The following is a 15,419-nucleotide window of genomic DNA, read 5'->3' on the forward strand; positions in this document are numbered from 1 at the left end:
AGAGCGATTGCCATTCATAGCTAGTGGCATGTTCCACGGTCGCAATTACATGACTCGGTGAAATGAATTTTGCGGAATTTCTCCAAAAACCGGAGTTATCTCACAAACAGGCAGATTGTGGTGGTACGAGCTCAATGGTTTCAGCATGTTTTTCTCTGTAAATGAGCTGATAGGCATGGACAACTCCGTTCCAAAATGCAAGGCAGGGGTACCGCGTAGTCTCTGCAGAATTAGCCGACACATGTCACCATCTGAGATGCCAGGACCAATAAGTTGTGTTTTACATCTTACGTCCAAAAATAATGGTTTCACACTACCACTTTACCAAAATATATTGCGATAGCACGAGGGCGTTGGGTACGTAGAGTATGAAGATTTGATTTTAGATCAACGATCAAAACAAGTGAACAGTGGTATAAACCAGCAATCTTGAGCTTCAAATTCATTTGATCCCGCACGCATTCCACACTGTCTACGTTCCGAACCCAATAACCACCAAGATAGAGGACTTATGAGCAGAAACGTAGCTTTCACAGTGCTCTTACTGATTTGCAGCAAATGTTCAGCGCATCAAACTGAGTTTCAATTCAAAATAAAAGCCGTAAAATCTCTTTAGAAGAGTTCACAATCAAACGCAGCTCACCAGTGGGAGAATACACATGGAGATGGTCATGACTGCTGCTGGCTGGCTGACCGCCGGTCGCCCTCGAATGTTTGGATGACCGTCCTAAACTTTGGTTTGCTGCAGCAGAAGGGCACATGGATCGTGCTCGCCGCGCCCGTGACTGGGACTGACTGCTGCACCGGCGATCGGGACATGTGCAGCCGCCTGCGCCCAAGGACCAGTCTGACTGGGTGGGCATCGGATAAAAGTCGTACCAGCCGGAGACTGTCACTAATCTCTACAGCTTCGTCGAATAGCTGTTGCCATGAAGCTGGTAAGGCTTATTTCAGCCCACTAATTCAAAAGCCAGCATTACATAGCATTACTACCGTCCCGATGGCATGCCGTTGCGCGTAAAAGGACTCGTCTCACAGCGAGCAGAAGATGTAGTGGGCTCGAGGTACATTGACTAGGGTCAAATGCGCGCGGCGTCCTAGCTTCCTGACTGGTAAGGGGGAGGGGCAGCACTCCCACCGTGGGTGGCGATGCCTTAGACTCTGAAATGTGCCTGACAATGTGTCAGCAATGCTTTTATGCTGGCAGAATTACTTGCCAGCAAATGTGTCCCATTGGGCTAGAAAAACAAACAAATGCTTGGAGGGAAAACGCCAGAAAACTGCTACACATCTATCCCAATGCAGTGTTCAACATGAAGTGACTGACCGGCAATATAGGGCAACTTGTCCAGGAGTACTGCTTCAAAAAAACAAAAAACATCCGAGGCGCCATCGTCACTCGGCCTGAGCTATTGCGGGATGAATCACTCACTCCCGTTCGGATATATTGTAAACGGATTTGTTGTGAACCTGCTGGGCTTTGAAGTCATTCCAGTCAACAGGGGTATGAGGGGCGCTTCAGCAAGATCGTGGAACGTTGCTGTAATAAGAGATTTAGGATGTTCAGGAGGTTTAGTTGCTTTTTATGCGATTGTATAACTGGGCTGTGCATGCAGGGTTAAGAGCCAACGCCGTTCGAGCCTCACAGGTTCTTTTCAAAAGGACTTTGCTTGATTGCGAGGAGATACCGGATGTTCCAAAGTCAGAGCACGAAGCTAAATAGCTATAGCCAATACAATTTTTGGCACGTCCGTGAATTTGGTGATTCATCTAGATATTTGTTAAGCGACGAGTTCCCAATTTGGTGTACACGCGCCAGATGGCAAGAAAACATCGAATCTGAGTCTGACAACATCGCGTGAACTTCGAGATCAGATTTAAGGTAAAGCGACGGGAAACCCATATCACCAAACAGCTATAAGCCGATTGTGAATTCTAAAGCGGCAGATTATTCAACAGTGCATTGACTAGTCCGTCAAAAAATCTGACTCTAAGGTCACATTCAAGGTCAAAGTCAAGCTCAGATGAGCGGGAACTCCATATCATCCAAACGCTGCAGGCCGACTTCGGATTTTTGGGCACCGGAATATTCACCAGCGTCCGACATAGCAACCGTCAAAAAGCTCAAAATTCGGTCGCTTTTCGAGGGAAAATTCAGCCTCAGGTCAAATTCAGGCTCAAACTTAACAAATTGTTAGCAGACGCCAGTTTATGCGTTAAATATGGAACTGATGTTTATGGATCCGGGAATCGGCCGGCAACTTCTGGATGACATGAATTACTCGTCATTTGACCTTTCAGGTTGACCTCGAGTAGTCGGAACCTTTGACGAGCGCTAGGTTATGCGTTGGTGCATGTCCAAAGAAAATTGTAAACGTGTGCTTAAGAACAGTCAGAGTCTACTTAATTTATGAACGCCTTTACAAGCGCAACTTCTGCTGCGCTGCATGAGCGCTAGCAGTCGATGCACCCCGAAACTGGCGCAATTTAACCGACCGAAGGTTTTCTGAGAATACCTTCCTGGCATTTGATGCAATCGCGTATAAATTCTCAGTAATCTATTGGTAATTCGTTCAACATGTTCTGACACCATGTCATTGTCACAAAACGTGTCATTTCTGGTTTCGGATCAGGGGCCGATTTTGAGGAACACAGCACGGCGGTCTACAGCCGGAGCGGGCGGCGGGCGACAACCAATGATATCCGGGGATGGACGACAGCGGGCCGACGTTGTTACATGGAGGGGTCGATTCGATGAACGGTCTTACATACATGAGTTTGTAAACCTGATGAGTTCTGGGTCTGAGGTCACATTCAAAGTCAAAGTCGACCTCGGACGGGGGAACTCTACATCATCCAAATGATTATCAAACAAGCGATTATCAAACGAACGAACGATTATCGGGAAGATGGACGATTGCTTTTGACCAGTCATAATTGGATCAATCATTGACCTAGCAAAATCAAACCTTACTAGCCCAGTCGATCACTAATCGTGCGATCTCTTTGAGGCCAATTTACTGACGTTTTCTGCTAAGCTCTACATATGTCTCATAGTTTGGAAACGGAAGGGGAAGGGGTCGCATCAATCCCCCTATCGGTCCACGCTATAAAAAGTGCGAAATCAGGGCGGGTTGAAAAGCTGACATCGGCCGATAAATCTCAGCTAAATTTAACTTCCATGTCATTTGACCTCATCCTTGACCTCAAACAGTGACCTTGAAGGGTACAGATGCTATTCATGCACTCGTGAATGTTATGATGCTTAACACTCCGAAGTCGGCCGTTATAACTGTAGGTTATATGGAGTTGCCAGCCATTTTAACTTAAATCTGACGTTAACGGGTCACCTTGAGAGGTCATGGCTTCATGACGCAAGTTTATGCACTGAAGGTCATTCGGTGCCTGAAAATATCAAATCGTCCTGTAACGCTTGGACCACATGGAGCCCTCTGTCATTTCAGACTGACTTTCGCTCTGAAATGTGACTGAGAGACGACGACTTTTTGACGGACGCTAGTTCATACGCTGGTGAATATTATAACGCTTGAAAACACGAAATCGGCCCTTAACTTTTGGGCGATATAAAGCTCGGGTAATTAAAAGACATATGGATATAGATATGACGGACGACGTCTGGATGTGCCTGTGGTACGGCCATCGTGGGTGCTGGTCAGCTGACGGACGGCGTCTGGACACCGGCGCCCGCGACGCGCTCGGCTAAGCCGGGCGCTAATGACGCTGCCGGCGCAGGCACAGGCGCCCGGCGGGTGCAACCAGTTCACCGGCCTGAACCAGCGCACGGATCGAGCTGCTCACTGACGGTAAGCGGCGCGGCTGCGAGCCCTGCTCCGAGCTGCCCTGCCGCAGGCTGACGGCCGGCTGACGGCCGGCCAGCCCAGCGATAACCTAGTCCAGAGCCAGCCCAGCGAGAATCCAGCGGAGAGCCAGCCCAGCGACCGGCCAGCCCGGTGACCGGCCATCCCAGCGGCCGGCCAGCCCTGCGAGAACCCAGCCGAGAGCCAGCCCAGCGACCGGCCAGCCCGGCGACCGGCCAGCCCAGCGAGAACCTAACGGAGAGCCAGCCCGGCGACCGGCCAGCCCAGCGAGAACCTAACGGAGAGCCAGCCCGGCGACCGGCCAGCCCAGCGAGAACCCAGCCGAGAGTCAGCCCAGCGAGGACCCAACCGAGAGCCAGCCCAGCGAGAATCCAGCGGAGAGCCAGCCCAGTGACCAGCCAACCCAGCGAAAATCCAACCGAGAGCCAGCCCAGCGACTAGCCACCCCAGCGAGAACCCAGCCGAGAGCCAGCCCAGCGAGAACACTGCCGGCAAGCAGCCGGGTGGCGACACGGTCTACACCAACGCCAAGAAGCAGCTGCTGGTGTTCAGTGCCGACCGTGCACATGAACGGGCTCGAGATGTGCAGCTACAGCCTGCGTAAAGCCAGCCGGCACGTACAGTCCAGCGAGGGTCTGGACCTGGCGCCGTTCTGCTTCGTCACCTGCCAAGACCTGTCACAAATACCCTCGGCCAGCGGCGCCTGCTCCACTCATTGCCCAGCGTGTAATTTTGCACAGCGGTCGGTCGAACAAACACTAGGCGGCTTAACAAGGACACTGTGCGACTTAACAAGGACACTATGCAGCTTAACAAAGACACTGTGCGGCTTAACAAATACACTATGCGGCTTAACAAAGACACTATGAGGTTTAACGAAGGCACTGTGCGGCTTAACAGACACCATGCGGCTTAACAAGGACACTATGCGGCTTAACAAAGACACTATGCGGCTTAACAAAGGCACTATGCGGCGCACGCAAGCTTTCGCCACCGCGGCGAGCGACTCACCGCCAACCCTCCTCCCCCCCTCACCCGCCTCGTTGATGCTGTGTACCAGCTGGCCTGCGCGCGCGTCTAGAGCGCGCCGTCCCTGTCTGACACGTCCCCCACCCTGGAGCAGGAGCCAGAGCAGGAGCCAGAGCAGGAGCGAGCAGGAGGCAGGGCAAGTGCACGAGCAGGAGCAAATGGGCCGGCAGTGGAGCCGGTGCTGGAAACCGGCCGGTGGTTCCATGTAAGCGATGCGGATATGAGAGGTCACGCCCGACACGGTGCTTCAGAGCCATGCGTAGATTGTTTTACGGGCGCATTTCCTAAATGGGTCGGTGCTCATTTGTTATCGCTACATTGCATTATTTATGTGAAGTTTTATAACAAATTTTTCATCACGCCTTGTTGCTAGTAACTATGTGTGGTTGCATGCTGTGTCGTCAGGATATCTCGGGAAAACCGTCACACGAATACAGAAAGCTATGCACAAAAAACCGCTCACAACCGTCGATGACATTTCTGATGGAAACGCAGCGAATGCACTATCTCCGGCGATATACTAGAACAATGCATATTGTCATTTCAATTCAAATATTACGCATTTATTCAGAAGACATAACAATGCCCCCAAAAGTCACAAACCTTCTCCGGACGAGGGCTCCCATCTCAAATGGTATTTGTGTTTCTGAGAATGTCAGCACCAAGCTCAGAAGCGGAGATCGCCGTCTTGCCCAACACATATCACATCAACCGCAGCGCGGCATTCACAACAGGGCCGACAGAAAATACTGTCCACACAGATCACAAACGCTGTTGCCTGGAAACACCCGATAGAGCACTAAGTTTTTGGTTCCCCTGTCATAGCCAACCAGCGCACGCAAATGCAAGGCCAATTCATGACACTGTTAAAGAATGCATGTCTCAATGCACAGCACCAACATAAGTCCAAGCAACTGTAAAAATATATTACAGCGCGACTGGTCACCTGGATGACGACTCTGAACACGAAGTCAGTACGTCTCAGTTCAGCTGGCAACTAAATACCCACACGCGACGCGCCCCCGGAAGCGTGCCACACCAGACACCCATTCTATGGACTGGCCCGCAGACGTCCCCCCCCACACCAACCGCGGACACCGCAATGAGCATGACTCAACCATCGGCGCCGATGCGGGGCGGTCGATCCCCCCGCGGGACCGGCCTCAGCGGAGGGCGCCGCTCGGCCGTCGGCTAACGCCAGTGGTCAGCACCGGCGCACGCCAGTAGCAGGCGGCTGCTCGTCTGGTAATTGAACAGCACGACGACGCAGCGCCGGCCGCGCACGCGCTGCCAGCTCGTCGCACACCTTCGCCACGTACTTGCGCTGGCCGCGGCAGCGCTCCAGCACTTGGTCGACGCTCTGCTGGAAGGCGGACTCGGGCTCGTTGAGACGGAGCCGGGTCAGCTGCTGCAGGTCCTCCTGGTCCAGCTCGACCATCAGCACCTCTGGCCGCGCGGCGGTGCCGAGCGCCAGCAGCTCGGGCGCCAGCTGGCGCTCCGCTGCCGCCTCCAGCATCTGACGATCTTTGGGCCGCGCCGTGTCGCGATGCACCACCCAGCGCAGGGGCAAGCCGACGGCCGGCGGCGGCTCGGGCCGCGCCGCCGCCGCCGGCTCGGCCGGCCGCTCCGGGCCTCGCTCGCCGCTCACGCCCAGGCCAGCCAGGCAGGTGAGCAGGTCGTCGGCGGGCACGGCGCGCTCGGCGGCGGCACGCGCCTCCAGCGGCCGCACGCGCACCATCTTGGCGTCCGAGTCCTTGGGCAGGATGAGGGCGCGCGCGCCTTGCGCCGCCGCCCAGCGCGCCGCCTCGTCGGCGGCGGCGGCCGAGTCGGCGCCGGCGTAAAGGAAGGCGCGTACGCCGGCGACCCAGAGCTGGCGCGCCACGACCGCCTGGCGGCGCGCCGCCGCACGGTCGGCGCCGTCCAGCACCACCACGTCGAACGGGGTGCCGGCGGCGCGGCCCTCTTCGACGGTCGCCGACACCAGCTTGTCGAAGGAGACGGAGACGGCGGCAGCGGCCGGTGGCGGCGCGCCGGCCGGCCCCAGCAGCGCCCAGTAGTGCGCCAGCAGCGGGTCGTACCGGCCGCCGACGGCCAGCACGTCGAGGCCAGCGCCGCGCCGCCGCGGGCACGCCAACTGGAAGACCAGCCCGGCGAAGTGGCGCTGCTGCTGGCCCAGCACCAGACCTGCCAGCAGAGTGCTTACTGAGCGCTCGAGACACCCCGGTCGCACACAGCACGCGCTGTCGCCTGCTACCGCCAGATTGTGATTACACGGCCAGGCAAGCTAAGCACTGGCTGACGACATGTGGTCATCCATACCCATTACATTCTTGTCTGAGGAGCGTAAAATGTCAAAGCACGAGACACAAACCTATCGTTCTATGAAACACGATCAAGCACATCGACGTTACGTGCCGCAAAGAACTATCACAAGGCAACGCCACGCTATGGATAAAAACCAGCCGATAAAACACACGTTCAGACCTATCCGACGTGATAACGACCTCCACATTCGCTCAACTTTTCTGCATTGTGTAGAACATGAACAGCGAACAGCGATTCGTATATGATGCCAGATTGTTACCTTTCATGGTTCGCACATTTGTGTAATCACTTCACACAATGGTGGACATCATCTCCATATGTTTTTATAGATGTTTGTTATCTTCAAGAGAAATCGTTTTCTATTTTTCTTTTATTTCGCAGACTATTCACGTGTCTGTTTGAGCCGAAGTTATTCAGACTTAATGTTTCGCTCGGGGCGAGACCCTGTGTCGTCTTAAAGTCGATGCAAGTCCTCGTGCTGAATGAATTTGAAACTTCTTTTAATTGAATGGATGAGTTGTAACGATGGCTCAATAATGACGAGGAGAAAGGGTGCTAAATCTACCGAAAGGAAGATAACGTTTCTAATGCCCAGCGCTCAGGGCATGTGACAACGCGGAACGCCTCTTAAGTGCGCTGTGTCAGCTCAATATATGTGTCCTCTCGCCAATCAAGACGAAACAAGTGCCCACGAAGCGTTACACTCCATATTGCATCATCTAAAATAAGGCTACTTCAAAACTTAATTACACTTCACCCGCACGGAAACACATGGCTTGAGCTGACCTCGCAGCCTTTTACCAACGAGGCTTTGTAGAGCAGTACTGGGTGCGCACTGCGTCTGGCTCACGTCGTACATGATCCCAATTATTTCTACCACAATGGCACGGCTACTCTGCTCAGAGCATCTCTGAAGTTCCGACGTACGGAAACCTTTGTGACTTTTGGGTTTTGTTTAGCTGACTTCGCCGTATTGCAACGTTTGAAAGCAGTGTACCAGAACGCCATTAAAGAGGCGTTTCATTGGAAAGAGTCACTTTTCTCAAATAGGGTTCATGCTATAACAAAACATTGCAGAATTATTCCAACACAGTAGACGACCTTCTGTGACGAATAAAGGCATCAAATGAATCACCAGAATGCCCGACGAATATCCAAGTTCGCCAAAAACTGTTCATCCCAGCTTCTGGAGGAATGCTTGCTGAGTCTTCTGATTTTTGAAATGATTGTATAGAAACATTCATATATATATATATATATATATATATATATATATATATATACATATATCGGCAATGATCGCATTTCTGTCCCAAACGCAGCCTCAAGATGGAGGCATACCCCCTCCATGTTCCCTCCCCACATGGACCGGGGTGAGCGCAGCGCCCCGCCTACAAAGCGTGCTGCAGACGCACTCACCAGGGTGTACCACCATCGGGTACGTGACGCCCAGCTTTTCGGCGAACTCGACCACCACGGCTAGCTCATGCAGCGCCTGCCGGGCCGTCTCTGACTGGCGTCGGCTGGAGAACAGCGCCTGCACGCGCTCCAGTGAGCCCCGCACCTCCAGCCGGGAGAGCAGCTGGCCGGCGGTGCGCTCCGACAGGCCCAGTGCCTCCAGCTGGCGCTGCAGCTGCCGGCAGCAGGTGGGGACATTTGTTGTTTATTGCATTTTTGTTGTTTTTTTTTTAGTTTAGGAGCGCGCTGACTGCGGTGGTCATTTGGCCCCCAGCAGGCGGGGCGCTGTCGTGAGGCCAGTCATCAGTGAGGGATGGAAGGTGTCGGGGGAGCGGCCGGGAGCAGGCGGGGCGCTGTCGTGGGGCCAGTCATCAGTGAGGGATGGAAGGTGTCGGGGGGAGCGGCCGGGAGCAGGCGGGGCGCTGTCGTGGGGCCAGTCATCAGTGAGGGATGGAAGGTGTCGGGGGAGCGGCCGGGAGCAGGCGGGGCGCTGTCGTGAGGCCAGTCATCAGTGAGGGATGGAAGGTGTCGGGGGAGCGGCCGGGAGCGGGCGGGGCGCTGTCGTGAGGCCAGTCATCAGTGAGGGATGGAAGCTGTCGGGGGAGCGGCCGGGAGCGGGCGGGGCGCTGTCGTGGGGCCAGTCATCAGTGAGGGATGGAAGCTGTCGGGGGAGCGGCCGGGAGCAGGCGGGGCGCTGTCGTGGGGCCAGTCATCAGTGAGGGATGGGAGGTGTCGGGAGAGCGGCCGGGAGCAGGCGGGGCGCTGTCGTGAGGCCAGTCATCAGTGAGGGATGGAAGGTGTCGGGGGAGCGGCCGGGAGCAGGCGGGGCGCTGTCGTGAGGCCAGTCATCAGTGAGGGATGGAAGGTGTCGGGGAGCGGCCCGCAGCAGCACGGTCACCGAAATCGCGGTCATCTCGAATACCGAGGTGGTTAGCAACACCAGCAGCACATCGCTACCACCGTCGCAATCACAATCATCACCATCACCAAGGATAAACTATCACTTTCAGCCGGATTGCAGCCACATTTTAAAAATGTGACCTCGGACAAACCTGATGACACCGTGAACGTTTTGTACGGTAACCCGTGGGGAAGAGGAGAGCGTAGCAAGCAAGTTGAGAGCCTAACAGTGTCATCTGTCCCCTTAGCCGCATCAGGTGATACACCAACCCCCCCCCCCTACCGGCGCGCGGGGCGGTGCCCATTCCCGCCAGCGCAGCCCAGCCGTACCAGCGGCCGGGCGACGTCGCGCGCCTGGTGCGCCAGCACGTCCAGCACGGCCGAGCGCTGCTCGGCAGGCACGGCGGCCGCTTCCAGGGCCGCCTCCAGCAGCAGCGTGTGGCCCAGCAGCAGGGTGTACTCGCGCGCCGCCAGCGCCGGGAACGCGGTCGGCAGGCCGGCCAGCACGGCCAGCAGCTCGGCGTCGGCCAGCAGGGCGCCGGCCGGCGGCGCCAGCACGCCGAACAGTGCCTCCTGGCGCTCGCGCGGGTGCAGGCCGCGCGGCAGCCGCTCCTGGTAGACGCGCTCCACGGCGTAGTGTTTGAGGGGGGCCGGCGGCGGCGCGCGCCAGCAGCCGGGCCAGCGGCAGCCGCTGGCTGCGCGGCAGCTCGACCAGCGCTCCGGTGGCCGTCATCAGGCGGACGGCGTCGTCGGCGGCGAACTGCGCGCTGGGCAGCGTCAACAGCGGAGCCGACAGCGGCACGGCGCCATGCCGCCGGAACAGGCGCACCAGGCGGGCGCGCGCCGCCTCCGCCAGCGCCGCGCGCTCCGGCGCCGCCGCCGGCCGGCCCAGCGTCACGTCGTACGCGCAGTCGTCCGTGTGCGAGGCGCGCTGGGAGAAGCAGGCGTCCACCAGGTGGGTGTAGCGGCGCGTGCCCGGCCGCCGCACCGTGTCGCTGAAGATGGTGCGCAGGCGCGCCTCCTCGAGCGGCGGCGACGGCACCAAATCGGAACTAAGCAGCTCCACGCATGAGGGGCGCGCCGTCGGCTCGTGGTCCAGCAGCCAGCGGAGCACCTGCAGCTGCTGGTCGGTCAAACGCTGGCGCACGTCCTCCGCCACGCAAACGTCCGGCTGGCGAACCTGGCTCAGGCGATGCACGCGCTCGCTCTTGGTGGCAAAGGCGCCGCAGCACATCTCGTACCAGATGACGCCCAGGCTGTAGATGTCCACCTTGTTGGTGTAGGCGCGCCGGCCGCCGCTCGGCTGCAGCTCCGGCGCTCGGTACAGCGCTGTGCCCACCGCGTAGGCGTACGATGTGTCCGACACGTCGCCGGCCGCCTCGGCCTGCGCCCGGTCCGGCGTCGCCTCCTCCGCGCGCGGCTTCACCACCTTCGACGTGGCCAGGCCGAAGTCGCCGATCTTGACGTGCTCGTTCTGGTCAAGGAAAATGTTATCCGGCTTCAAATCTCGGTGGATGAGGCCGTGCTGGTGCACGTGCGCCACGCCCTCGATGATCTCGCGGAAGAGACGCCACAGCAGCTGCTGGTTGGCGCAGAGCCGCGGCAGCGCGGTGCGCAGCGTGCTCTTCTCGCAGTACTCCATCAGGATGCAGAGACAAAGGCGGGCGCGGGGCCTGGAGCGCCGGCCACCAGCTCGCGGAAGCGAGTCGTCGCTCAATGGCGCTGCGGCGGCGTCCCCGCCGGCGCCCGACGGCGCCTCGAACACGATACTGTCCGAGGAGTCCTCGCGATCCGAGACCACGGCCAGTGTCTCGTCCTCGGTGCCGCTGTCCTCCTCCTCGTCTTCCTCCTCCACGTCCTCCGATTCCATCCAGGAGGTGTAGTAGCGCACGATGTTCTCATGCTGCAAGATGGAGAGGTGCTGCGCCTCCACAGCGATCTTGCGCTGGTCCTGCGGTCTGTCCCGCTCCAACACGATCTTCTTCACGGCGTACAGCTTGCCGTCCACCTTGTTGCGCACCTTCAGCACGTCGCCGAAGCCGCCGGTGCCCAGGTGCTCCAGAATCAGGAAGTTTGTGGCCAGCTGCTGGCTGGGCCCGGGCGTAGCGACGATGCCGGTGGCCGACGGCTCGGCGTCGGGGGAGGCGGGCGCGGACGGCGTGGGCACGCTGGTTGGTCCTACTTCGCCGCTGAGAAAGCCGTGCTGGGCCAGCTGCTCGGCCGACCAGCGGCGCTGCTCGACCGGCTCCAGACAGCGCGCCAGGAAGTCGCGCGCCGACTCGGGCAGCCAGTCGGGCGGCGCCGGCGCCGGCTCGGTCACGACGCAACCGCACGCCAGCGACAGCAGCAGCACGCCCAGCCGCTGCACATCCGCCTTCTTCCCGCTTCGGCCGGAGTAGGGCGGGTAGTCGGGCGGCGGCGACGGCGAGGTGCCGGCCAACTCGGCCAGTCGCCGGCACACTGAGAAGTCGGCCAGCCGCACGCGGCCCGAGCTCTCCAGCAGCACGTTGGTGTCGCGGATATCGCCATGGATCACGTGCTTGGAATGCAGATGAGCCAGAGCCGCCACCAGTCCGACCGCCAACAGACGCAGCTGATGGACGCCCATCTGCACGCCCTGGCGCACATACCGACTGACGTCAGAGGCTTGCACAAAATCCTGCTGTACAAACACCTCGGCACCTCCCGCCGTCTCCTCGTGTGTCATGCCTAGGTAGGGCAGAAGATTGTCGTGGCGCACCTTCTGCAGGGAGCCGAGCTCACGATGCAGCGCTCCGATTTGCTCCAGCATCTCCCTGCGCTCCTTGGCGGCCGGGTCGGAGCCGCGTCCCCTCCGTGTGGCGTGCGCCGGCCGCCACCGCACCGTCCACTGCTGCAGCCGGACCGGCTCGCCAGAGCGCGTGTCCATGCCGGTGCGCGTGGCGGCGCCGGCAGCCGTGTGCTCCAGACACTGACCGCACAGCACCTCGTCGCGGCCGGCGAACGCCAGCCGGCGCGAGCCTGCGTGCTCGGCGCACTCGGTGCTCTCCGAGACAGACGTTTCCTCGTGGCCGGTGCTGACGGAGCGGCGGCGCGCGGCGCGCTGCTCGTGCAGCAGCTGGCGGCGCCGCTGCTGCTCCTGCTGCACCTCGGCGCGGCGCCGCTCCTGCTCGGCGTGACGCAGCTCCTGCTCCTGCTGGCGGCGTGCCGCCTCCGCCTGCAGCCGCAGACGCTCGTTGTGCTCCTTCTCGGCGTGCAGCGAGTCGAAACGCGGCCGCGCGAGCGACGCCAGCCGCGCCTGCGCGCGCTCCACCAGCTCGAGCACCACCTCGGAGCCGAGCCGCTCGCGCGCCAGCTTCTCCAGCTCGGAACGCAACGAGGCCAGTTCGGCTTCGGAAACGCCCTCGGCACGCTCTAGCTGCACCTTGGGCGCCGCGTCCGGGTACCGCGCCGGCATCGTCAGGTGCAGGCTGACGGAGCACTGCGCCTGACCGGCGGCCGCGGCCAACGCCTGCACGCGCAGCAGGAACTCAGGCGGGCGCGGCACGCTCCACACGTCCCGCCGGCGCAGGTCCTCGAACTCGCCCTTGGCCGGGTACATAGACGCGATGGCCAGCACCTCGTTCTCCTGGCGCTCGCGGTACTCGTCGGCCTTCGACATGCTGGCTGGGGAAGGGCACATGTCAGGTGGAATGCTTGATGGTTTTAAAAGACACAACAGGACTGTGGACAGATAAAAGTAATGGCATGTCCTTTTGAGATGTAATATTGTTGGCATTGCCCATGTGTAAGCAGGCACCTTTGCTTGCATTTTCAGAAGACTATTTACCAAACCTAATAATCACCATTGTTTTAATCATGTTCCCAGTACTGTTTCAGGGGGGGGGGGAAGATGAACATTAAAGAATCATGCTATTTTTTGCATGATGGCAGGCAACACCTTACCTCACAGGACCATGTGAGAAGTCTGGACCATTTCTGCTTTATGTGTGATTTAACAGAATACCTACATTGTAGTTGATCACAAAATTTATACAAATATATGCACATTAACTCCCAGACCACACTAGTACCCCCTGATGCATGTCTGGGACTCACTTCACCCAGTATTCACTCAATGCATGTCAAAATGGTGGCACACATGAGTGATATTTCATCATACAACACAGCATTCTGAAGCAATTTTGAAACATATATAACTCAATGATAAGCCAATGCATGGTTTCATTTGAAATGAGTTTTATACTTGTCATGCCCACAGAATTGTACCTGACCTCCATGTATATCAAAGAAGTGAGTACAACCTTGTCCAATAGGTGCTCAACTATACTGTACAACACATCATAATGGGATTGAGTCTATTCCTCAGCAAAATGTTTGTCTTTCTTGCACCACTTAGGAAAACAAATTATGAAACATTCTCCATTCTACACTACTTGTTGTTGAATATCTATCATGTTGAAACACTGTCTTTAAAGCAAAGCAAGGCAATCAAAAGCAAATATGCATCTTAGTATGACAAAAAAGGTTATATTATGGCATCTATTATTCACCTATAAATCAGAAGCTATCCAAATAGTTTTCATTAGTGGGCTTTACTATAACATAAATCATGGATACAATAGTGAACAAGAAGTTGCATTGTAACAATATGTTTTACCTAATTCCTAAACTCAGTACACAATACCAGTAAGTCAGGTAATGGGAATTCAGCCAAGACAAGCCATGTTAGTAGGATCCTAGACCTGACCCAACAACATATTAAGTCATAATATACCTGGTGTTCCTTTTTCTGGCAGTAACTTTATGTCATCAATGACCTACATCCCTAATGGCCGGTAATAATCCCTAAGAAATCCAAGGGTCAAAATAGCGTCATTTATGCCACATCCACTGCCATGACAGTGTGAACGCCAGTACTTCCTGTACGAGAATGCTTCCACATGTAGACATGCATCCTGTGGGAAAAAATACTGATATCTTCAACTTCCTTAATACTAGCAAATTATGGCATATCTTCATCCTTATAGCAGTACACTGAGTAAAAAATTGTGAACTGTTATACTAGTAGCAGAATATTTTTTAAAATCATTCATTGAGTTACAAGACACATGGAAGCTCACCAACAAAAGCAAAAGGCCTTTTACACACCTTTCAGCCCTTCTTATGCCGTCACAATCATCACCACTTGATGTTATTCTAGCTCTCCACATACCTTGAGATATTTGCACCGGCCTATCGTTCCATTAATCTGAGCCGATGGTCATTGATACTAGAAAACAAAAGCACGCCAGTAAGGGTATGCGTGCACAAAACTTAAACGATAACAATTTTGGAGATGTCTTGCCACACACGTCCAATAGCCGATTTCGTTTGTCTTGATAGCGGCATCTTTGTAGCTGTAATGGTTGGAAGCTTTATTACTTTCGTGGAAAAGTGGTATGGTGAAGGAAAAGAAGAAATTTATTGCTGCTGCAGGAACTCCGGGAACTACATGGCATCGCAGCTTGGGTATACCCATGGATACCCATATGAAATTCTGTTATAGGGCCTTGGTGTAGAATGGGCAACGGGTTTCGGTCGACACAATTTTTTGGGAATTTACGGGCACTGGTACGGATATGGGCATGTTGTTCAGAAAATAAGTTAGTCAAGAAATGCTCCAAAATTTCACTGCGCGCACTTTTGTCATAATATTCTTCATACTGCTTTCCCGAAACTCGTTCGTCGAACAGACCAGATGTGTAAAAAAAACTGCAAGCGAGTGGATGCAACTGATAAGGAGCGGGTAGCTCGGTGATTTGATATGGATGGGTACAGTCCCATGTCCAACGGGTGGATTAGGCACATAACATCTTCATTAGGCACGTGGAGGTCTGCAAGAAACCC

The 15,419-nt window shown here is 56.2% G+C and overlaps 1 protein-coding gene across 1 annotated transcript in view; it reads right to left on the reverse strand.

Moving 5' to 3' along the window:
* LOC119099165 (eIF-2-alpha kinase GCN2) overlaps nucleotides 1-14,877 on the reverse strand; it is a 30,045-nt gene extending 15,168 nt beyond the window's left edge. Inside the window, exons 1-8 of the mRNA XM_037222273.1 lie at nucleotides 14,746-14,877; nucleotides 12,739-13,196; nucleotides 11,872-12,594; nucleotides 10,450-11,829; nucleotides 10,095-10,163; nucleotides 8,613-8,826; nucleotides 6,975-7,052; nucleotides 6,175-6,314 (exon numbers count right to left, since the gene is read on the reverse strand). Of these exons, the coding sequence (XP_037078168.1) occupies nucleotides 6,175-6,314; nucleotides 6,975-7,052; nucleotides 8,613-8,826; nucleotides 10,095-10,163; nucleotides 10,450-11,829; nucleotides 11,872-12,594; nucleotides 12,739-13,191 (3,057 nt within the window). The 5' untranslated portion in view covers nucleotides 13,192-13,196; nucleotides 14,746-14,877. The remainder of the gene's footprint in view (nucleotides 1-6,174; nucleotides 6,315-6,974; nucleotides 7,053-8,612; nucleotides 8,827-10,094; nucleotides 10,164-10,449; nucleotides 11,830-11,871; nucleotides 12,595-12,738; nucleotides 13,197-14,745) is intronic.
* Nucleotides 14,878-15,419: the final 542 nt, after the last annotated feature.

This window comes from Pollicipes pollicipes, unplaced genomic scaffold (genome assembly GCF_011947565.3).
Source record: "Pollicipes pollicipes isolate AB1234 unplaced genomic scaffold, Ppol_2.1 Scaffold_2555;HRSCAF=2994_pilon_pilon_pilon, whole genome shotgun sequence".
Lineage (NCBI taxonomy): Eukaryota > Metazoa > Arthropoda > Thecostraca > Pollicipedomorpha > Pollicipedidae > Pollicipes > Pollicipes pollicipes.